The 24,998-nt window shown below is 40.4% G+C and overlaps 1 protein-coding gene across 1 annotated transcript in view; it reads left to right on the forward strand.

The window, feature by feature from the left end:
• nos1 (nitric oxide synthase 1 (neuronal)) overlaps positions 1-24,998 on the forward strand; it is a 66,623-nt gene that overhangs the window by 24,714 nt on the left and 16,911 nt on the right. Inside the window, exons 4-23 of the mRNA XM_028824481.2 lie at positions 895-1,032; positions 4,535-4,680; positions 4,916-5,078; positions 5,315-5,406; positions 6,729-6,870; positions 7,207-7,346; positions 11,278-11,452; positions 12,107-12,208; positions 12,418-12,612; positions 13,232-13,317; positions 13,519-13,663; positions 16,091-16,195; positions 20,258-20,316; positions 20,633-20,749; positions 20,830-21,004; positions 22,236-22,374; positions 22,466-22,544; positions 22,763-22,956; positions 23,479-23,648; positions 23,743-23,953. Of these exons, the coding sequence (XP_028680314.1) occupies positions 895-1,032; positions 4,535-4,680; positions 4,916-5,078; positions 5,315-5,406; positions 6,729-6,870; positions 7,207-7,346; positions 11,278-11,452; positions 12,107-12,208; positions 12,418-12,612; positions 13,232-13,317; positions 13,519-13,663; positions 16,091-16,195; positions 20,258-20,316; positions 20,633-20,749; positions 20,830-21,004; positions 22,236-22,374; positions 22,466-22,544; positions 22,763-22,956; positions 23,479-23,648; positions 23,743-23,953 (2,773 nt within the window). The remainder of the gene's footprint in view (positions 1-894; positions 1,033-4,534; positions 4,681-4,915; positions 5,079-5,314; positions 5,407-6,728; positions 6,871-7,206; positions 7,347-11,277; positions 11,453-12,106; positions 12,209-12,417; positions 12,613-13,231; positions 13,318-13,518; positions 13,664-16,090; positions 16,196-20,257; positions 20,317-20,632; positions 20,750-20,829; positions 21,005-22,235; positions 22,375-22,465; positions 22,545-22,762; positions 22,957-23,478; positions 23,649-23,742; positions 23,954-24,998) is intronic.

The following is a 24,998-nucleotide window of genomic DNA, read 5'->3' on the forward strand; positions in this document are numbered from 1 at the left end:
TCAGGAGTCAAGCTGACATGAACTGCTGTTCAAATAGTCCACCTTCCACAGTAAATATACTGTTACTGCCACTAAGAAAAGATAAATTAGATACCTGTGTGGAGGAGACATACAGGAGACATTTAGGGGCTAAAGTGTCCTCAGGAATGGCATGATAGGGCCACACATCCTTTTCACTGTGGGATAGTCCTAATGAGAACAAAAATGAGCAAAAACTAATTGTTTGTGATTTCAACCTTCTCTAAGAGGCTTGTTCAGATTAATCCACTCCATTTTTGGAAGTGGACTGGCTGGATGCACTATTTTCCACATATAACTTCCTTGTCAGAAAGCTCTGCAGCCCAGTGTGTGTGAGTAAAGCTACCGTCAGGGAAAGAAGGAGCTGCGTGCCGCCAAATTGATCTTGCAAAGCTCCCCTTGTCTCCGAGGGCGGATTGGGAGCGCATCATTTAACGGCAATTGACTGTTTCTCATTTTCTCCAGGGTTGCCACAGTAATTACAGTAGTTAAAGCTCATTTTAGCCCAATTTGAAGCCTGCTGGGAACAAAAGATCTCTAGATTGATCCGCACTTGACACACAAGAAAGTGCAAAGAGGCCTACACATACCTCCCTGGAGAAATTGAGCTCTATTCCTTATAATCAAAGATAAAGATTTGCCAAAATGATGAAAACAAAAATCATTTGGTGGTGTAAACGTGCAAAAATTTCAAAATCAATAATGCCACGCAGTGTGTTTTAGCACCCCCAATCCCCTCCTCTTCCCTGTAGGTCACTTATTTTTGTTTGATTGACTTGTCAAAGCAGCTGGAGTTATTCTCTCTCTCTCTCTCTCTCTCTCTCTCTCTCTCTCTCTCTCTCTCTCTCTCTCTCTTTCTCTCTCTCTTTCCTACAGCCTCAGACTCCAGGAAGGTCGTCACCAACCAAGAATTTATCAAATGAAAGTCCTACACGGTGCCCCAAATTCATGAAAGTGAAGAACTGGGAGACAGGATGCGTGTTCAGTGACACTCTGCACTTGAATTCCAGTAAGGTATGTTCTCCTACCTTTATATTCAGGCACCATTGTTGAATGAGTCTTTTTGAGTAAAAATATAAAAAGTTAGTGAAAGGGGGGATTGTAAAAGAGAGACTTGACACCTCTCCACTGACCACCTTGTTGTCAAATCTTTACTTTTTTTAGAGCAAACATTTATGGCTATATTTCCAAGTATCTGAGCAGGTCGCTAAGGCTCTCCTGAAATCTGCTGCAGATTGACAGCCTTCAGTCAGTCTTTATTTAGTACCTTTAATAGTAGGTACTATTATAATCTTTTTACAAACATAACGCCATAAAACCCACTTAATCCAATTCAGGGTCACAGGGCTTAAAACTACACGAGCAACATCAGGAACAAGGCAAAACCAAGCCTTAAAAAAGGCGCCAACTCACCCTAGAGCAACCCAGTAAAAAATCCACACAGACACAAGGGAGAACATGCAAACACATTGCAGACAGTGACCAGGCACCGAGTTCAAACCAGGAGTTTTAAACACAGCTCTGCCCTATCACCCATACTTTACAAACTAATCGCTTACATTAGGCTGATACACAAAAATTTAACACTCCAGTTGTGTTTAGTATTGCTGCTAGTCCTATTATTTAGGAAAGGTGTATCCAGCTCTGGAATCCTCTTTAATTACCATTTCATGAACAAATAAATAAGTATTCATTTTTGACTCTTAGCTTTCTGTGCCTGCATAAAGGCAAATTTACAATACAAACATCAATTCAATTGAACATTGTACAGTTCTATTACTGTGGAATTTGTTTCTCAGAAAAAAAATATATTTTTGTAGAATTTTAAAAACAGGAAAGCACACCTGCACTGGCACATGTATTTTTATATTCACAAACTGTTCTCCACAAATAAATGAAAAATTAAAAACCAAAAGAACAAAAAAGGGGAAATTAAAAATAATCCTCTGACTAAATGCAAATGTGCCATGAAGGCTAAAACAGTTAGAAAACAGAATGATGGATGGGTTTAATCAAGGGGGGCACTGGGGTACACCAGGTGAAGTTTCTGTCTCACATCAATTTGATTCACCATGCCTTCTGTATAGAGTTTGAATGTTCCCTTTGGGCCAAACAAAGTGAACTGGTACCTATGGCACTATCCTTTAAACCACATACTGTAGGTTGCTGATTTAGTGTATGCCTCTAATTCAATCCCTAAACTTACTTGAGCTTGAGTTACACTGACAGCTTGATGATTCATAGTGCTTTGGAGTAATGTTTCTTTATGTTTGTGTGGATTCTTCCTTAGGTGACTTAGAACTTTAAATTGAGTTTGTGTGAGGAAGTGTGTGAATGTGATGTACTGGAATGTCTTCAGGGGTTTGTGCTTGTCTTGTGCCCACTATTACTAAGTTCAGCTGGAGCTCACTAAAATCCTGTATTGAAAGAAGCTCACTTAATCAATTTCAGGATTATTGGGTTCCAATGCTTATTCAGCCAGCACTGTGCATAAGGTAGGAGTCGGCTGTAAATGGATTGTCAATACATTGTAGAGCAGATGCACACACATTCCACAAGAACATTTTTGAGATGTTAGTGAAAAACTTGGTACGTGCTGGAAAAATTTAAGCACACAAAGAAAATCTGTAAATTCCATACACACAGTTACCTGAGTTTTGAATGTAGGACTGTGGAGCTCTGTGACCATAGTGCTAACCATTTGTTATTTTACTTTTATAATACAAACTAAAGTAATTCATACTGAGAGGATGGGAGCTACGTATGCAGTTTAGCGAATCTGAATACATCATTGAATTAGTCATATGTCTTGTAGCCACCGAAGTATAAGGCAAGATCAAGCACGGGTAAAAAGCGTGCCGAATGAAATCTCTCAGTCCAAAAGTTCGTTTTAAAAATATTTAGTGAAAGTTAAAAGCAAATAATCCACAGAAGAATAAAGAAAAAGATAGTTACACACGTAGAATAAAAGGCAAAAAAAATAGGAAAAAAATTTCTTCTCTAAACTTAGCTTTTCTTGAGAAACTTTAGTTATTTCTGTACTTAAAAGTTCTTAATTTCTTCTTCTGTACACCTCAAGCGTACGGCTCTGCACTTAAATAAGCACAATTTACTTCACACACTTAAGATCCATATGCCTGTAGGCACGTAGATACGGACACGGTTTAAAACCTTATGCCCTCTACACCTTACACATGGCAAGGCTGGTCACTAACTGAAGATTAATATTAAGTCAAAGCTATTAGAAATTACAAGAATATACCGATTCAATTCTACTTATGGGGGTTATAGGAACCTCCCAAAGATTATGCATTGTCATCTTAATAAAATATTTATGAATCTTATATAACTAGGAATATGGCTCTTACATGTCTGTTTGTGAGCTGTTGCAGAAATGCAGTTTATCTATAATGATGTACAATTTACTTTATATTCAAATCACAGTTGTCATAACCCATCATTCCTCTTCCGCTTATCCGAGATCGGGTCACAGGGGCAGCAGCTTGAGCAGAGCCACTTCTTCTAGCTAGGAATCCCGAGGCATTTCCAGGCCAGCCGAGAGACATAGTCCCTCCAGCATGTCCTGGGTCTTCCCCGGGGCCTTCTCCCAGTTAGACGTGCCCAGAACACCTCACCAGGGAGGCATCCAGGAGGCATCCTGATCAGATGCCCAAACCACCTCATCTGACTCCTTTCAATGCAGAGGAGCAGCAGCTCTAGTCTGAGCCCCTCCTGGATGACTGAGCTTCTCATCCTATCTTTAAGGGAAAGCCCAGACACCTTGTGGAGGAAACTCATTTCAGCCGCTTGTATTCGCGATCTCGTTCTTTCGGTCACTACCCATAGCTCATGACCATAGGTGAGGGTAGGAACATAGATCGACTGGTAAATTGAGGGCTTTGCCTTACGCCTCAGATCCTTTTTCACCACAACAGACCGATGCAGAGCCCGCATCACTGCAGATGCCACACCAATCTGCCTGTTGATCTCCCACTCCATTCTTCCCTCACTTGTGAACAAGACTCTGAGATACTTGAACTCCTCCACTTGGGGCAGGATCTCGCTCCCAACCCTGAGAGGGCACTCCATCCTTTCCCAGCTGAGGACCATGGTCTTGGATTTGGAGGTGCTGATTCCCATCCCAGCCGCTTCACACTTGGCTGCGAACCGATCCAGAGAGAGCTGAAGATCACGGCCTGATGAAGCAAACAGGACAACATCATCTGCAAAAAGCAATGACCCAATCCTGACCTCACCAAACTGGATTGTTAAATAACTAAATTATTAAACAGAAATAGTACTAATAAATAAGAGTTTAAATTAAATTAGTAAAAATGCTTGGAAATTAAGTTGTTTCTAGAGTCTTGGTGAATTTTAGAAAGATTTATTGGATCAGGGTGAGCACTGAGGAGCTAATCTATGTACATAGTGTTCTCTGCTTGAAGGCTTTAGTTAAGATGCATGTGGTGATTCTATTGTTTTTATTAACATGATTGTTCCCTTTCTTTGTATATAGCTACCAATTTGTACTCCACAAGTATGCATAGGCTCAGTGATGGTCCCCAACCAGCACATCCGCAAGCCTGATGAATTGAGACCAGTGGGAGATCTTTTGCTTTTGGCTACCGATTTCATTGACCAGTACTACACTTCCATCAAAAGGCAAGTTCAGCTCTATTGCAAAACTAAATGATGAGAATAGAATGCACAGATATGGCAAAACTGGTTGATAAACCTCACATGTAGACCTGTGGAGTGGTCAGTTGAAATATGTATAGATGATTGGGATTACCCATTAAAAGAGACTCACATTAGCTGGCCAGTATAGGTGGTTGAATATGGAGTATACATGTATTTCTGAAGGTGATCTAGTGTTGTTCAATTTTTTTTCCCCCAGATTTGGCTCTAAGGGTCACACCAGCCGGCTGGAGGAAGTGACTAAAGAAATTGAAACTACGGGCACTTATCAGCTGAAAGACACTGAACTCATCTATGGAGCCAAACATGCTTGGAGAAATGCATCCCGGTGCATCGGCAGAATACAGTGGTCTAAGCTACAGGTGGGGAAGAATTCTTTTCTGGCTGTCAATAGATGCTTGAAAAAATGTTCGGCTGTGGCTTTCCTGGTCACGGTACATATGGGCAGTGGTTGACCTTAACCACTAAATCTTATATGTGACATTGCTGCCAGATCAGAACATACTGTATATGACATTTACTGGTCACAATGACCAGAAAAACCCTGTTCCAATCATTCTCTTAGGCAGAATATATGCTTTCTCTTCCTGTTCTCTAGGTGTTTGATGCACGGGACTGCACAACAGCACATGGCATGTTTAATTACATCTGCAACCACATCAAGTATGCTACGAATAAGGGCAACCTCAGGTTAGTCATTTACTTTTTTAAACAGAACTATGACCCCAGCTTGACTGCCCAGATCACAGTATGGTTTGTTTCTAGTCAGTAACTCCATAACACAACATCTTGTCAATACCTTCTAAGTAGCAGCTCAAGCAGAACTTACTTCAACTCAGTGACCACCTGATAACTATGCGAAATGACCATAAGGTTACTAGGACAACAGACAGTCTATTCATATGACTCAGGAGCTACAATTTCGATTGGAGTTTGATTTTCTCCACACCCCCTTCTCCAGACAAAAATCATTAGAGATAGGAATTGGGTGTTACATATCTTTATATGACATTTGGAGTCTTCAATGAGTATGAGTTTGCAAGCTAGCAGAAAGTTGCTTCTTCAGGAGGTTGGATGCTGAGCAGTCTAGGACAGAGTTAAAGATCCCCCACTGCCCTCATCCCTGATTTTCTGCAAACTTACATTCTCTACGTGGTTGCGGCGTACAGAGAAGAGGTGGAACGGTTGGCACTTTGGTGTAAAGACAATAATCTGTCTCTTAATGTTGAAAAGACAAAAGAGTTGATTGTTGACTTCAGGAAGACAAAGGCTGTCCATCTCCCACTCAACATTGATGGCGTCACAGTAGAGAGAGTGAATACCACCAAGTTCCTAGGTGTTCATATCACAGAGGACCTGTCCTGGACCAAAAACACCAACTATCTCACAAAAAGAGCCCAGCAGCGTCTTTTCTTCCTGCGACGACTGAAGAAGGTGCACCTCCCTAAACCCATACTTACCACCTTCTACAGAGGCACCATAGAGAGCGTCCTGACCAGCTGTATTACAGTCTGGTATGGAAAATGCCATGCCTCCTACCGCAAAGCCCTTCAGAGAATTGTGCGGACTGCTGAGTGCATCATTGGCAGCTCTCTACCCAGTCTGCAGGAGATCTACACCTCACGCTGCCTTCATAAAGCCACTAGCATCATGGCTGACCCCCACCACCCCTCCCACCAACTGTTTACTCCTCTTCCATCTGGAAGACGACTCTGCAGCATCAGGAGCAGGTCTGCGAGATTGTGCAATAGTTTCTTTCCCCAAGCAGTCCGGCTCCTGAACACCATGCTGCCCTCCTCCACACTGGACTCTTTACTCCACACACTCTCTGGATTACATAATACTACTTAATACTGTATATGTGTTTTAGTTATATATATATATATCTTGTGTACTGCACCTTTTGACTCTGGAGGACGATATTTCGTCCCACTGTGTACTGTAAGTATATTGTTAGGATGACAATAAAGCTCTACTTGACTTGACTTGACTTGACTTGGTTCTTTTTTTAGATCTGCAATCACAATATTTCCACAGCGAACAGATGACAAGCATGATTTCCGCATCTGGAACAGCCAACTGATTCGTTATGCTGGCTACAAGCAGTCAGATGGGTCTGTACTAGGTGATCCTGCCTCATTGGAGCTTACCGAGGTGAGAATGTTTTATTTTGAAATGATTAACGACCACAATTTCTTAAACTCCTCCTACTTGCCTATGCTGATTACTTCTAGACTGCCAGTCATCCCAGGTTTCTGATAATGTTTTTGGAGGGTTGTGTGAGTGATACCCAAGCACTGTTGGCATCCTTCTCAACATCTTCATTATGTTAGACAGATACGTGCAGAGCAGCTGCTACCTAAATGGGAGACCCTTGGCAGATGGGGTTGGTATTCCCATTCCACTGCTGCCTCCACATGAACCTATTCAAGGTCTGATATGCTTGATCTCTGTCCTGCCCTGACGACAAATCTAAATTCTTCTGCACAGATCTGCATACAGCAGGGCTGGAAGGCACCATACGGTCGTTTTGATGTTCTTCCTTTGCTGCTTCAAGCCAATGGCAATGATCCGGAGCTGTTTGAGATTCCTGCAGACCTTGTATTAGAAGTGCCTATCCAGCATCCCAGGTATGTTCTGCTTGCCTTTGTCTACTGGCTATCAATTTCATGTCCAAATACAGGTGACAGGCTCATTTCTGTCAGGTGGTGGAATGGGGAGGAGGGGGTTAGCAGCAGCAGCTGCTGACTATTGTGAGAATGGTATATCACATATGTAGCATTTATGCCAGCCTCCTCTGCCTTCATTACTATACAAAGGAAACCATAGCTCTGTTATCAGTTTGTTTAATTTTGTGTCTTAATTGATGCGCACTTATCTGAAAATTGATACATAGTGTGAAGAGATGCATACAATGCAGCAGTCTGCCTCCGTTACTCTCTAGTTCTCTTTGTCTTCCTTTTTTCAAACTCTAGTCACCAACCCCACTGCCTACCGAACCAGTTGTTGATAACTGCATAGTATTTATTTTTCCCTTTTTCGTGGCTATCAACTTAAGGATTCCTTTCAACTCTGAGGGTTAAATGACCAGGGGCCTCATGTATATGCACAAAAATGTTGTGAATGCCCATTTCCACACTCACTTCGAGATGTATAAAAACTAAACTTGGTGTAAAGCCATGCACATTTTCACTACAGGGTCCCCCCTTGCGTACACACTATCTCGGTTGGTTTCGCAAACAGGCGGCACCCAGCATTAAAGCAGTGCTGCTGTTTCTGTTGTCTGCTTTTCTTTTTTAGATTCACATGGTTTTATCAGATATACCAAATTTAATTGCATACTGCTTATAAATTTAATTCACTTAATTGTAATGATTCTGTATGGTGCACGGAATGGACAAACTATTCCAACTACTATGGCTGCTTTAATGTTGTTAGAAGACATTGCAAGTGAAAGATTTAAAAGAGAGCACGTATTTTTAGATGATGATGACTGGCTTTTAAGTCGATTTTGATTTCCAAGAGCTATCCTGTGTGCCAGCTTTACAAAGGCAGACTTTGAGCAATTGTGCTCTACCTGCTCTTTCGCAAGTTCTGTCCACTCTCAAGTTTTTAGCCACAGGAGCTTTTCAATGTGAACTTGCTGACGATCGAGTATTTCACATACAACACTGAGTCTTGCCATACCAGCTGCATAGGATGGTATTATCCGCTTATCATCCAGATAGATAAGATTTCTTTACACTGTGATTGAACTAGCAAACTTAAAAGCGCAATTCGCAGCAACGTATGGTTTTCCAAATGTAATCACAGCAGTCAGCTATTGCAATGACGCTGGACAAGTTACATCAGCCAGGGATGAGTCACCAGAAGAATGAGCTGGCATTACATCATCTAAAGCAGGAGAGCTTATAAAAACAGGAGCTCTGCACAGTTGCAGGTGCTTTTTCCAACTAGTGCAGCAAAAGGCAAGCAGCCCTTTTAAGGATAGCGAGTCACCTCAAAGTAATAATAATAATAATAATAACATTTATTTGTATAGCACATTTTCATACAAAAAAGTAGCTCAAAGTGCTTTACATAATGAAGAACAGTAAATAAAAAAAACAACATAAGAAATTAAAATAAGGCAATATTAGTTAACATAAAAAAAAGAGTAAGGTCCGATGGCCAGGATGGACAGAAAAAACAAAAAAAACTCCAGACGACTGGAGAAAAAAATAAAATCTGCAGGGGTTCCAGGCCACGAGACCGCCCAGTCCCCTCTGGGCATTCTACCTAACATAAATGAAATAGTCCTCTTGTGTCTAGGGTTCTCACGGAAGGACTTGATGATGATGGACATGCAGACATCTGGCTTTTAATTCTTCAGTGTTGGAACATCACGGTGCTTTGAGTAGATGGTGGTGGCGAAAACCACCACCAAAAGGACACCGGAAAAAGAAACAGAAGAGAGAATAGGGGTTAGTACAGATTTTAGAGCTACCATGGATAGTTATTATAATGAATTGGATATACAGAGTATCAGGATTAAATTATAGTGAAATTATGAGAAGGCCATGTTAAAATAATGTGTTTTCAGCAGTTTTCTGAAGTGCTCCACTGTATTAGCCTGGCGAATTCCTATTGACAGGCTATTCCAGATTTTAGGTGCATAACAGCAGAAGGCCGCCTCACCACTTCTTTTAAGTTTTGCTCTCGGAATTCTAAGGAGACACTCATTTGAAGATCTGAGATTATGATTTGGAATATAAGATGTCAGACATTCCGATATATAAGATGGGGCGAGATTATTTAAGGCTTTATAAACCATAAGCAGAATTTAAAAGTCAATCCTGAATGACACAGGTAACCAGTGTAGTGACATCAAAACTGGAGAAATGTGCTCGGATTTTCTTTTCCTTGTTAGGATTCTAGCAGGTGCATTCTGCACTTGTTGCAAACGATTTATGTCTTTTTTTGGGTATTCCTGAGAGGACTGCATTACAGTAATCTAGTCGACTGAAAACAAACGCGTGAACTAATTTCTCAGCATCTTTCAATGATATAAGATATAAGTAAAGCACAGAGAATCAATCCGTTGTATGATGGCACTCTGTGCCATCGCTACACTATAAAGGCACCTACAGAGAATGAATTTGCTTATGTAAATAGCATTTCCACTCTATTAATATGCTGCTGCATGTACAGTACCTGAATAGATGCATGATGATGAACCTGATTTTGACCCACCAAATGATCAGCCAAGTTGGACAGCGATACAACTTCGTTTGAATGTAATTAACAGATGTAAAAACAAGTAATCAGATGCATTATTTATTTTTTAACCAATTCACTTAATTTGTGGTCTGTATCACATAGTATAGCCCTTATATTCCTTAGTTCATAGTACACATCTCTTACAGCATCCAGTATTGCATTTTGTGACTCCAGAACAGTGTCCATCAGCACACAGCCAGATGGTCGTCCAGCAGTTTCTGAGGCAGAGATATGTAAGAAGCTACCTGAGCATTGCACAGGGGTCAGCTTTTGTAATATTGTCTGAAACAGAATAAACAGACAGTGTGCTGTGGTATCTGACCACTTCTTTTTTATTTTCGGGCATTGTGTGACTTTCTGAACTTGGACTTTGAAGTGTCTCTGCCACACTTTTGCTGCTTATACGACTGTGTAAGCCAACAAATAGTATATTTTTTTTTGCTTCCACTTTGCATCCGCTGAAATTATTCTTTTTTTCACATGCCTTTTCCATTGTTTTTTAACTAAACACTGAACAGAAGTTGATATTTATATTTAACTGCATATTAAAATATGCAAAATTTTGGGAGGTGTCAGGGTGAGGCTGTAGGAGTTTGCATGTGCGTTAAATTTTATGTTCGCTGGGATTTGTAAAGGGGAAGGGTGTGGAACTTGGTGTACGCACAAATGTATGCATCTGGATATTTTGTGCATACGTACATTTCCACTTTAGCCTGTCTGTACGCCTTGTTTAATTGTGAATTATACGCACTGCGTAATACATGAGGTCCCAGGGATCCAAGACAAACCTTTAGTTTTCAATTCAACATGGTCTCATATTTTCTTCTGGCGCCGTGTTACTTCTGGTTGCTTGGGTAGGAAACCCCTCCCTAGCCTATCTGTCAGTCAGGTATCCTGGCCTGCTCATTCTTCTTCTGAATTTAGTATTCTTGGGTAGACTTTCAGGCTTAAACCTGAGTCATCTTGCTATCTAACAGTCTTGCTAGTGGCCCATCTCTTTCCTTTATGGGCAAGCAACACACACATATAGAAGCATACCATCCCAAGTAGTTCCTGTGTTTCTACACTGGTATGTGCTGGACCTTACCTACCACCTCTCTCCTGGGCATCTAATGTGGAGGTTAACCCTATACTGTGTCATATTGGTAGTGCCCTTGCCCCAGTTATCCTTTTAGTGGCTGAGCTCCCCAGATAAAGGTAACACCCCATGTTAACATTGGCTTTTGAGGCTATGATCTCAGTTTACCAGACTGAAGGGTAGAAATGTCATCTTATGGGTTTCTTGCGAATATATTTTTGCAGGTTTGAATGGTTCACAGATTTAAATCTGAAGTGGTATGGTCTGCCAGCTGTGTCCAGTATGCTGCTAGAGATAGGAGGGCTGGAATTCACTGCCTGCCCTTTCAGTGGCTGGTACATGGGAACTGAGATCGGCGTCCGTGATTACTGTGATAGCTCTCGCTATAACATCATTGGGGTATGTAGTGTCCAATTGCTAATTCCATCACGCCCTTAAGGCATGTTTTAAAAATATACAGGACATCATAAACAGAAACACAGTAGATAACAATGACAAATATGTTAAGAACAAATGCAGAAGCTGGTAAGAGTTTTATAAACAGGATTGGAAACAAGAACTAAATTATTAAACAAAATTTGAAAATCCAATAACAAGACCAAATGTCAAAAAATCACAAAATAGCAGAAAGTTTTAAATTATGGGGACCTTAAAAATGGCTGTTGCAAAGCCAAGAATACAAATGCTCAGGCAATGAGAGTCTTATCTTTATTACTTCTGCCACTCACATGTGATTGCTGTGTAATATCAATAGCATCATCTGATAAGTCTCACTTTACCACTGTACAAATGGCTGTAACATCAGGAGTTATTTTGTTAATGATTTGTTGATGATTTTGATATTTATTCTACAGCCCACTGTATATTCCCACCTAGAAAGCCTGGATGGAGGCTTATTATAATGTATTCACCAGGTGAATCTTATATGTCTGAGGCTCTGAAGGACCTTTCAAAATAGCAAATGGATGTGATATTACTGTTGCTGTGTTATGCCCGCTAATGACTTTTTTTTTTCATTTCTTTCCATTATTTACCTTGGTTGTCCTTATTCAGGATGTTGCACAGAAAATGGGTCTGGAAACCCAAAAAACATCCTCTTTGTGGAAGGATCAAGCCCTGGTAGAGATCAACATTGCTGTCTTACATAGCTTCCAGGTATTTCTCCAAATGGCTAAGTCAGAAAGACAGGTTTTCAGATAATAAAGTTTACCTTTTCACAGTTGGGCTAACAATGGGCATTCTTTGACAATTTAGTTGCCCAAGTCATTAATAATAATTATAAAAAACAACTTTTTAGCATTCTTTTGTGGCAATTAATGACAAGTGTATGCCTTACCAATGCCTGTCTCATTGCTGTCTTCCAGAGTTCAAAGGTCACCATTGTGGACCACCATTCTGCTACTGAATCTTTCATGAAGCACATGGAGAATGAGTTCAGGGTACGAGGAGGATGCCCTGGTGATTGGGTCTGGTTAGTTCCTCCCATGTCAGGCAGCATTACTCCAGTATTTCACCAAGAGATGCTGAACTATCGGCTGACACCTTGCTTTGAGTACCAGGTAAGTCAGGATTAGAACTGAAGACAGACAGCAGAGGGCACAGGACAGGTCAAAGATCAAGTAGGCTGTTCAAAACAATTTGTGAACATGATATCTAGTGGCTGTAAGGACCACTGCCCTATGTGACTACTTGCTAATAACTTGTTGTGCAGATTTGCCTCATTAACTATTACATTGCTAGACTGCTACTCTTTAGTGTTCAGTGCAGTGTTCTCAGCTTTAGCTGCCAGCTTTGGAGCAGTGCCTTTGATGTTTGTGTAGAGGTGCTGAAAGTGCAACAGCTATGCATGGATAACCTCTGAGAGAATGACTGAACTGCACATCTGTGCCTAAGACCTGCAGTCTGCCTTGCACTCTTGTAGGCTTGTTCTTCATTTGGTCTTATTTCTGAACTGGTAACTATAAAAAAGCCAATCAAAATAAATATGTAAAGTAATTATCTAGTTGATAGCTCATTGTCAGTCATTCATTTTGAGTAGTTTTGAAAGGTCCTTGATAAAACAAGCATTGCTGCCTTTCTATATTGGTAATACAGCAATAATGGACTAAATACAGTCATAAAACATGTTTGCATGACGTCTACCTTTATCCTAATCAGTACCCGTGTTTCTTGTTGCAGCCTGATCCCTGGCACACTTACATATGGAAGGGGGTGAATGGAACACCAACCAAGAAAAGAGCAATTGGTTTTAAGAAACTAGCCAAGTAAGTGCTAAGACACCAATATGCTGGTCTTGATGACCTGGTGCAAATGTAAATAAAATGTTTCAATTCTTATGAGTTGGAAAAGTTGATTAATTAGCATGTCTGCTCAGAGAGGTCAATTAGATGGTGCCTGAGAAGCTGCATGGCCACTTTCCATAAACTAAGTTGCAATACTTTGACATTCCCGTCTTGCTTTTAAAGGGCTGTCAAGTTTTCTGCCAAGCTGATGGGCCAGGCAATGGCAAAGAGAGTAAAAGCAACAATACTGTACGCCACAGAAACGGGCAAATCCGAAGCCTATGCAAAAACCTTATGTGAAATCTTCAAACATGCTTTTGATGCAAAGGTAACAAAACTCTTTCTTAAATCTGGAGTCACAAATTAAGAATTTATAATAGATTTTACTTTTGAGAGATCAGAGCATGCTGACCGGCAATGTTAATCTTGCATAATACTTTTCCATGGTGCTAATTAAGAAAGGCGATATAAAAATACAGCAACAGTGAAATGATTCTCCTGATACTCTTACTAAACCTATGTTAGAATATGCTTTGTGGTACTATTAATTATGCTTTTGAAAAGTATTTTAGGATTTGTCTGTACTGAGGAGTTTGCTCATTATGACACCTCTTATGAGCTGCTTGTCCTCTATGAGTTGGCACATTATATGAGATGCTGCCATCCTTTTCTATACCTGTCTCTTCCTAATTTGGACTAATGGTGGCCAATTCAGACTTCATAAAGAATATCGCCAGATAAGCATCAAACAAGGGTCCTGGGATTGTGAGGCTGCAATTTAAAAGAGAAATTTGTTCATCCATCCATTTTCCAACCCACTGAATCCGAACACAGGGTCATGGGGGTCTGCTGGAGCCAATCCCAGCCAGCACAGAGTGCAAGGCAGGAAACAAACCCCGGGCAGGGCGCTAGCCCACCGCAGGGCATACACACACACACACCAAGCACACACTAGGAACAATTTAGGATCACCAATGCACCTAACCTGCATGTGTTTGGACTGTGAGAGGAAACCCACGCAGACACGGGGAGAGCATGCAAACTCCACGCAGGAAGGACCCAGGAAGCGAACCCAGGTCTCCTAACTGCGAGGCAGCAGCGCTATCCACTGCGCCACCGTGCTGCGCGTGCTCACAGTATTATACAAAGAAAATCCACCTCAGTTCCCAGCAATGTATGTGACACAGACCTATTACCATTTGTGCTTCCTCACATTTGCACTGGACACCCTCCTGAGAAGACTTGAAGTCAGCTGGAAAGCGTTAACATAGAAAGTGGCCATCTACTGCAAAGAAGCCAAGATGTCTGTAGCATTGAGATTCCATTCATATAAATGATCCAAAAAATCTCAGTTTTTGTGGTTTTTACTGTACAGCTCTGAATTAAACCATGTTGACCTGATGATCTATGGATGGGTCATTTTAACATGAAATAGCTGTGTCAAAAGAACAGTGCAAAATACAAGTTACTTCATTCAGAAAAACAATTTCTAGTAGTGTCACTACAAAATGTTTTACATAAAATAAATACGAGGTTGACTAAATGAAATGATCAACAGCAGGGAGAATTTTTTTACTGTAACACTCAATATTTAGAAAGATCCTAACACAAAACTGGGTCTTCCTGCCTGAAAAAGGCTACCACATTATAAAATTTAACTTCTCCTTAATTGTTAATCAGAATAATTGAAAACGTTCAGGAGCTGGAGGGGTTTAGTTTCAGGACAATTATCAGAAGCAAAAAAAAAAAATAATAATAAGTCGTGAAAAGAAAAAATATATATGAAACTAATCCAGTCTGCAGGTAGTGATAGGACTGAAGTAATTTCCCAGTGATATGTGGTTTTGTGCCACAAAGTACCTGAACTAATAATTCTTGAAGTGTTTTTGTCTCAATAGTGGATTACACTGGTATAGTTTAAAATCAGCAGGACTTGTCAATTTCCCTATTGGAGGTTTATGATGCAAGTGAGTGTTGCACTTACTCTTCAGTCCTCCCTTCTCGAGAATTACTTTGGCTCTTTCCAGGCATGAAATTGCATTGCAGGGCAGGCTGAAGGATCCTGAGGGTACAACTTGAACAGCAGTAGCAAGAGAGAGAAAGAGGGGCTACAGGCCAAATAAACCAAAAATGATGAAGGGGCATTGACAGTTACTGATAATGAAGAAATCAATTGATGTCTTCTTGAGAATATTAATGGTAATTAATTGTAGCAAAAACACCATTAAGTCAGGCTGGCTGGAAAATCAGAAAGGAATGTCAATGAATAAAATAGAGTTGCGATCACTATTGTTAAGAAAAATAATTATTCAGCTTATATGTGAGATTGATATATCTACAACTATTCATCAATTAATTTCCCAGGTCCTCCTTGTTACATTAAAATGGGCCCTGGAGGAGTCAAAGCCATCTGTGGCTACATTGGATGTGAAGGATATGGCGTAAAAGTTTACTGCCTGGCATTTGCTTGTTCTCCCTATGTCCCTGTTGTTTCCCTGCTACATTTGAATGATGTTTGGTAGGTTTACTGGCCCAGTGTGAGTGAATGGAATGGCCTGCCATTTAGAGTGGGTTTCTGACTTGCACCCGATACTACCAGGATAGATTTGGACTGATATCTCCATGACCGAGTATTGGAAAATATGCATAAATGTAGAACTGAATATGCTGTTTATTTTTGTGACTAAATAACACAATATTAAAAGGTCATTTGACAATGAAAAACAGTGAATGAATGTAAACCATTTCTTTGCAGGTGATGTTCATGGATGAATACGATGTTGTGCACTTGGAGCATGAAACATTGGTGTTGGTGGTAACTAGTACCTTCGGCAATGGAGACCCCCCAGAAAATGGTGAAGTAAGGGTTTTATTAGATATTATCATCTTGAGCAGAATTGGAAGGTGCTTATGCTTTACATTTTTGCAGGTATCTAATGCTGGGTTAAAGAAATACAATTAAAAATGCAATGTATGTCTCAGTGGGCCATTCAATAAAAATGACGGCACCAGTAAAGTCAAAGAAATCCAGACCTGAAATTCACAGGTGCACATTGAACTAATTGGGTGGGCAATGGAATTGGACCTAGGAAAGAGTTGAGGCTTGAGGCAAATAATAGGAGCATCTTTACTTATAACAGGGAATGAGAGAAATAAGCATGTGAGGCTAAAGCACTTATATGTTTATTTGACCCTACCATTCAATATTTCTTCGTAAAAAGGTTTGTAAAATGCCTCTTAATGATACATTAAACATGAAGAATTCTGGAAAGAACCCAGAACTGTGTGTCAGCTTTCTGAATGTCTAAATTAGTGCAGCAGCTTGGGTTGTTTTGTATACCTAAACATTAAGAGATCCTTTTTATCAGGAATCTGCTGGTACGAGAAATTAAAGATGTGCCTGCTTCAGCCTATTTGTATGTAGGGACAGGGAGATCAAAATAGCCTACCAAATTCTGATTGCATCCTCATAAGGGAAAAGATAATTAAGTATTTTACAAATTGACCTGCAAGGGTCTTCTTCAGCCCTTCAACTCCATGAATGTAGGTACACTTTTCATGCTAACTTTCTCCTAAGAGCAGACATGTACAAAAATCATGAAAAAAGGCAGGTATGCAAAGAACAAGCAGTAGGAACAAACAAGAGAAGTGTGTCCTTCTGGAGAAACACAGAAAAAAAACTTCATGATGATGGCTTAAAAGAGTTCCATGAAAAAGTCAACAAAATATCTCTTCTGCTGCAAATTGCTTTTTTTAATGTCAGCTGCTGCTATATCCCACTCTAGCATTAACAGTACACATTGTAGAGCAGACAATTCTCACAGTGCACAATGATTAACAAAAAAGAAATACGTCAATCACAATAAATACAGCATCTCACTCTTGTGGTCCACAGTGTGAGTAAACACTTTGAGGAAAATTATTCCGATAATTTGTGATAATCAGTACCTTCTCCAATATGAAGGCCCTGATCACTGAATGGTAGCTCCTTCAATAGAATGAGTAGTACATTTTCAAAAGCAGTGGTTGAGTGGTTCTTTATTTGAATCCTGTCAGTTTGTAGACTAGATTCTGCTGGGTGCCTACGTTGTTGCAGTCATATTAGACTGGTCTCTTTTAATGAACCTAGATTGTAGGGAGTCTACCGACCTTTGAGTGCCGACACTGAAGAAGGTTATGAATTTACCCATGCTTAAGGGAAAATATCAGGTAGTTTTGAAAATTGGTGAGAATTATAAGAAATCGTTTGCAAATGATTTTGTATTTTGTGCTCTCATAATGGGCAGCACGGTGGTGCAGTGGGTAGCGCTGCTGCCTCGCAGTTAGGAGACCCGGGTTCACTTCCCTGCGTGGAGTTTGCATGTTCTCCCCGTGTCTGCGTGGGTTTCCTCCCACAGTCCAAAGACATGTGGGTTAGGTGCATCGGCGATTCTAAATTGTCCCTACTGTGTGTGTGTGTGTGCCCTGCGGTGGGTTGGCACCCTGCCCGGGCTTTGTTCCTGCCTTGTGCCTTGTGTTGGCTGGGATTGGCTCCAGCAGACCCCCATGACCCTGTAGTTAGGATATAGCAGGTTGGATAATGGCTGGATGGATCCACTCATAACTTTGAACAGAAGAGAAATTCATCATTATCATCCTTATGAGGAAACTTAACCAAGAAAAAAATAAATTGAAACTAAGTTTTATAATTAGTTAGGTATTTTCTTGTAATAGGACACTTGAAAGCACAGATTGTACTCATCGGTTATTTTAGGTTCATAACAAGATTGAAAAGTGTGACTCTGGGGGACTTAGAGATGTTTATTAGCCCTTTAGAAAACTGGATATCACAACATAAAGCTAAACCTCTAGGTCTTTGTTCATTATTGCATGGCATAGACAAGAGGCAGATGAGGACCTACACTTCATAATCATTCCTTCAGATAAAACACCATATCCGAACTTCGTTTCCCACTGGTGCAACTCATGCCACCTTCATTTTATCCAAAAACTCCCCTCAAAATGAAAGCACTGCCAACCAAGTTATTTGTTTATGATATCTCTTACTGTGTGTTTTTTAAGTGTCTTTTCTTTTCATTCCTATTATGAATTGATTTTCTCATTATTGCTGTTACTGCTGTAATAATTTAGGGAAAATATAAAAAACAGTCTGTTGTGAAAACCTGTACATTTCCCAAAGAGATACTTTCTGTATATTGATTTTTTTACAGTACATATTGGTTTAAAGCAAGTGTAATATTTGGTTTTATTTTATTAGTTTAATTTGTTGTCTCTTGTGTGAAACCTTTTGGTTCTAGTCAGGATCTTGAACATTATACTATCATACTGAAAACTGCATAAAAATTAGAAAGGAGAGTCCAAAAGGAAAATGAATTTTGGCCCTGATATACAGGATTTCTAATACATAGAAATACTTAGCAGCTACTTTGTCTTCCCACATAGCAAACCTTTCTCAGTCTCTCTCTTTTATCTTTTCTTCTTCCAGTGAACTCTCACTGTCAGTTAGCAATCATCTAGCTAAAACTGGCCATTAATATCCATTTCTAAGACCTGCTTCCAACTCAAAGATGACAATACAGCTGGAGAAAGGGCAGTGGTAACTCTAGAATAAGATTTGCTTTAACCTCACTTAAAAAAGTTGATAGCTGTACCTCAGAAACAGTTCTGAAACTTGATATATATAGTGTAACAAAGGTGCTATATTGCGCCCGACCCGGCACAGACTTCACACGGGATACACATATAAAACGAAAAGATTTATTTTTCTTCAGCTGGAGGGCATGTCTTCCCCGTAATCCCTCCAGCCACAACACAGTCCCAAGCACTAAACACTGACCAACAAACACTCTTCCTCTGGCACCACCACCCCTCCCAGGCAACCTTGTCCTCTTCCTCCCGATTCTGGCCCCCAGTGGTGGTTGCCAGTCCTTTTTATAGCCCACCTGGAAGTGCTCCAGGCGCTTGATCACCTGTTTCTGATTGCACTTCCGGGCGGGGCTGTAGAGTTGTCCAGGCCGGCTCAGGGACCCATGCAACACTCCCTGGCGGCCACCCCAGATTGTAACAGGGCTGTGGAGAACTCCATCTCCCATGGAGCCCTGCGGGAAACTGAAGTACCATTGTCAGCCAGAAAGGCTGCCACCAAGCATCCGGGGGAGTTATTGAGCAGTCCATGATTGCTCCCCCGGAACATGTGTAGAAGGGGCGTCCTGGCCGGGCATGGGACCTGGCCGCCCGCCACAATAGGTAGAAGGTAGAATAACATAAAAACAAAATCTAAAAAGTCATACCCTTCAAAATAATATTACATATAATATTAGCCTTATCAGAGGAAAGTGTTCTACTTTCAAGCCAGTTAAGGTGTTGTGTTAAAATTCCAGTACATTCTGTAGCATCTAGGCAAACATAAATCTTGAACATCAAATCAAATTTCTCCTTTGCCTACGTAATAATCATTTGTTTTCACAAAGGACTCAACACCCACCATCTTGGCTCATGTTCTACCTTCTAGATGGACCAAGTGATAAAAGTCTGCCAGAGTGAAATAAGAAAGGCCAAATTAATTATCAAGTGTAAGGGGAAAATAGATTTGTTTTGTTCAATACCAGTACATTCATTGATTTTTGAACATATGCAATTTTATTTTTAACTTGACTCCTAGCAATTGCTTATATCACCCATTTTTGTTGGCTTAATTTACACACATAGGCAAACCATAATTCTTCATTTGTGGAATGTTACATCATGTGCTGGTCTTGCATAGTGCTCTGTTGGTTTGCAGTACTGGTGGAGCAGAATTTTTGAGTGTCCCTTGAAGATTAATTCTTACCCCTAGAGAAATATTTGTCCTTTCAGAATTAAATTTACCACATTTAAGGAAGATCGTGCTGGATTTACACTATTTTGATATTCTCTTCCACAGAAATTTGGTTGTGCCCTAATGGAGATGAGGCATCCACACTCAAATTCAGAGGAGAGAAGGTAAGTGACTTTATAGCCCTCTTTGGTTAGTATTTACTTATTATTTGTCTGATGCCCTTATCCAAGCAATGTTTTTCTCCTGTTGGAGCACAGGCAGGTGAAGTGACTAGCTCATAGTCAGACAATGTCAGTAGGATTTGAACCATCACCTTTAGTATTTGAAGTCCAATATCTTAACCACTTTTCCACAATGCCTGCACATTTCTCTGATGGAATCTCATTGGTCCTTCAAAGTGGACTGATCTGTTCTGTTAAGTGTTTTAGTGCCTTCCTTCAAATGTGTTATAAAACAGTGTCAAAATGTTGGTTGTTATAGGAGCTACAAGGTTCGTTTCAACAGCGTGTCTTCCTACTCAGAAAATCGTAAATCCTCCAGCGATGAACCAGAACCAAAAGATCAATTTGAGAGCACTGGTCCCCTTGCAAACGTCAGGTATGCCAATCAGCTTTTTTGGTTCATTTAAACCATGTTGGTATAGTGCCAGACCTCTCTCACTTTACTTTGGTGGACAGGTTTTCAGTTTTTGGTCTTGGCTCCCGAGCCTATCCCCACTTCTGTGCCTTCGCTCGTGCTGTAGACACTCTTCTGGAGGAGCTAGGAGGAGAACGCATCCTGAAAATGGGAGAAGGAGATGAACTCTGTGGCCAGGAAGAGTCTTTTCGAACATGGGCCAAAAAGGTCTTTAAGGTAACGAAAAACCTTTGCAAACAATATGAGTGAAACTTGAAGGTTGACATTGCCTTGTGTTCTGAAGGGGAGGCACCAATTACAGAGAATTTGCTGGGCTGATTGGAGTCAATAGAAAACAGTTGCTATTGTGTATTAGATCCATAATACTTTAACTCCAATTACTACATTTCATCTTTATTTGCTGGTGCACCCCATCACTGGTAAGACTTCAAATACAAGCGGCCTACAGTTTGCCCAGAGTCCACGGTTCTACCCGTAACATAATGAACCTATTATCTCATATACTCGAAACACCCCTCTTCTTGCTTGTTATGAAAATAATCTTTCTTGGATGCACATGCTGACATGTTAACACAAGCAATCATACATACATGTAAAAAACACAAACAAACTGTCATTTTTGTGCAGCACAAGTAAAAGTCACTAAAATAGCAGTAATATATACAACCCTCCCTGGCTAATACATATGCTTGTATTTACTACTATTGCAGACACTGGAAATGTATTAGGCGCACTCAGACTGTAATGCGTCTACACACAAGCACACATGAAATGTATCCTTCCCCAAACTAGTACATTTACTGCCACCATTTACCATTATTCATGTACATACTGAGAAACACCCCTAAATGCTCCCACACATGTAAACACAATTCATACGCACTGGTACATACAGAGTACGTAGTCTACATACTACATGCTTGACAGGCATATAATCTATAATACATGTGCAAACAGACGCTTAAACCCACCCTCCCACTTGTATGTACATTACACGTCTTCTGTCTCACATGCACAAGCCAACCTGTCAATGCATATTAGCAAACATTTCTATGTGCATGTAATCTATCAAACACACAGATTAATATGCACCTTCATGCTGGTTCTTCAAGTGTTCATCCACATCAGCTTTTATGCTTTTGCACTACCAATCAGCAATGGAACATGTACAGTATTTAATATACTATAACACAAGCACAATCATGTCTGAGCCTAATACATACAGGTTCATATAGTTTATCATGTACACACAGACTACCATACATGTTGCCACATGCATTAAGTATGAATATAATGAAAGACACATGGATACCCTTCTGTTCAAACACAGTGAGAGACTGTCACAGCTGAATATATATGCATGTGTCCAGTTTGTAAGGGTTGCTGATGCAGGGGTTTGTGACTTGTACCCTATGCCTACAGATTAACATGTGCATTTTGCTTTCAGGCTGCCTGTGATGTTTTCTGTGTGGGAGATGATGTAAACATAGAAAAAGCCAATGATTCTTTAATTAGCAATGACCGTAGCTGGAAGAGAAGCAAGTTCCGTTTGAGCTACACTGCTGAGGCTCCTGTGCTGACACAAGGTACATTTCTCATTTACCTAGATGGCACATCCAATATCAAGCGGCTCAGATTGTGATCACTACTCATTTCAATGTTATGCTTTCCCAACAGCGTTGTACAGAATTCACAAAAAGAGAGTCTTTGGGGCCAGACTAATAAATCGGCAAAATCTGCAAAGTCCTAACTCCAGGTGTGGCCTCCATTTACATGTCCTGAATTTTTTATACTGCTTCCTCCCTGTCTGTGTTGTGTGCATCACTAGACAGCACTTTTCCCATAAATTTTCCTCTGTCATTCCTTTACTCCTGTTGCATTGCAGTTAATGTTTTCTGTCTCAGTGAATGGATCCGTATGAAATCAAGCAGGACACTTTCTGCCACCTAAAAGCTATCTGTTCTTGCCTGCCAGTCGCTCAACAATCTTCCTACGTCTCCACACCAACAATCACAAGGAACTGCAGTACCAGCCCGGTGATCATCTAGGCATCTTCTCGGGTAACCAAGATGACCTTGTTATGGGTTTGCTGGAAAAACTTGAGGATGCGCCACCACTGAACCAGATTTCGAAACTGGAGTTCTTGGAAGAGAAAAGCACGGCACTAGGTAAGCTACTACTGTCAGTTCATGGGTATATTTAGCCTTTGTGGATTCGTCTAAATGAGGGATGTTTAAGATGCTCTCAGGCTGCCATTCCAGGATTAAAGGATCTTAGAACAAATTGGTCCAGCAGCTTCAACTTGAATGGAAGGCTTGGTCAGCATAGTCAGTAATAAGTGTGTACACATACAGCTGTGTTGTTGGGCTGGAAGAAAATACAATCTAGCAAATTAACCAGTCAGCACTGGGGGGCTTTATTTGGGTAGAATAGTCTGGAGGCAGGCAGAATGTTCTCTTAAGGAGCTGCTTGTGCATTCGCTGATCCTCCCATTTTAGCAACTCACTTTTTCATTGCAGGACAATATATGAATCAGTCCTAAATAGCTTCCAAGCTATTGCATGCACATACACACATATTCAGACATGTGGACAATTTATAATCGCAAGGAAACCAGACTTCCATTGGTAACAGTGCTAAGTATACTTGTACTTCTGTGCCAACTGACCAAACCACTTTCTGTTTTAAAGGAGTGATCAGTAACTGGACAGATGAGAGTCGCATCCCCCCATGTACTGTATTCCAAGCCTTCAAATATTTTCTGGACATCACTACTCCACCTAGCCCTTTACTCCTTCAGCAGTTTGCATCACTTGCCTCAAATGACAAGCAGAGGAAGAGGCTGGAAGTTCTCAGCAAGGTGAGCCTGTACATTTCTTAAGCCTGTAGCCTTTATCACTGCTGTACCACAGAATCACATTGGCACTCACCTCAGGTTTTTCCTTGTGTTGCAGGGCCTGCAAGAGTATGAGGAATGGAAGTGGTACAACAATCCAACTCTGGTGGAGGTCCTTGAGGAGTTTCCATCGTTGCAGATCCCAACCACATTGCTGCTCACCCAGCTGCCTCTCTTGCCACCACGCTACTATTCCATTAGCTCTTCTCCTGATTTGTATCCTGATGAAATTCATCTCACTGTGGCAGTGGTGTCTTACCGCACAAGAGGTAATGCACACTTCAACTCTGTCTGAGCAGAAATAGGTACATTATTGTAGGTTACCAATCAGTTACAACTTGTATAGCGGATCTAAGCTAGCAATGACTGGGTAGAGAGGATGTTTCAGCATTGAATATATGCTAAACTCTATGTAACATGTTAGATTTTAAAGAGTGATGATGCTTTTTGGCAGGCTGGGGGGTGGTTATTGATGAATATTTACAACACTATGGAAATCCTTTTAAGAACTAGAGATGAGTTGCTGTTGGCTGAAAACAAGACCATTTCAGTACTTGTTCCATGGATGGAGATAAGACAATGCTGATCTTGCAATTTTTCCTCTTTCTTTTATTTAAGAGAACAAAGCACTTATAATAATACATATTTCAGTCAATAATGCAACAGTACAGTCATTGTAACACCCACAGCTTCCTTTGGAGAGAGAATTCCATTTATCTTTGTTAAAGAAAATATAAGACATTTCCTGTTGAGTTTTAGAAGGTAGAATAGCATTATTGTGTTTAAGGGAGATTAGTCTTTGCACAAGCAGTGTGGTATATAATGCCTCAACAGATGTATCCTTACGTATTGCTATCCCATCAGGTTGTTATATAAGTGTTAAATGATTAAGTTATTTTGCAGTTGATTAGAGACTATCTGCAAGATATTCAAAAATGTAAAACCAGAATGACCTGAATGGACAGCATACCCAAAAAATATAGCCTACTGAGGGACGGTAGCATTGACAGTACAGATCTTGTACTGGATACATTTTCAACAGTTCTGAGAAAGACAATTATATCACGCTTTGGACAACCTGAATGAGCCTGCAATCTTTAATATGCCATCACTCACAGACCTGCCCCTATGGTAGAGGTTCTCCTTCCATCTTCTTACTTGTACATGACATAGTGGTCTATAATGAGATTAGTCAAGTTCTTCAAAAGCAAGTCTTTTAAACATACATATAAACATTTTCTAAAAGTTAACAGAGAAGCAATACAGGCATATGAAATTAAGGAGAGTTACTTCTATTTATCCTGATGAGGACTG

The sequence above is a fragment of the Erpetoichthys calabaricus genome, chromosome 18, assembly GCF_900747795.2.
Source record: "Erpetoichthys calabaricus chromosome 18, fErpCal1.3, whole genome shotgun sequence".
Taxonomy (NCBI): domain Eukaryota; kingdom Metazoa; phylum Chordata; class Cladistia; order Polypteriformes; family Polypteridae; genus Erpetoichthys; species Erpetoichthys calabaricus.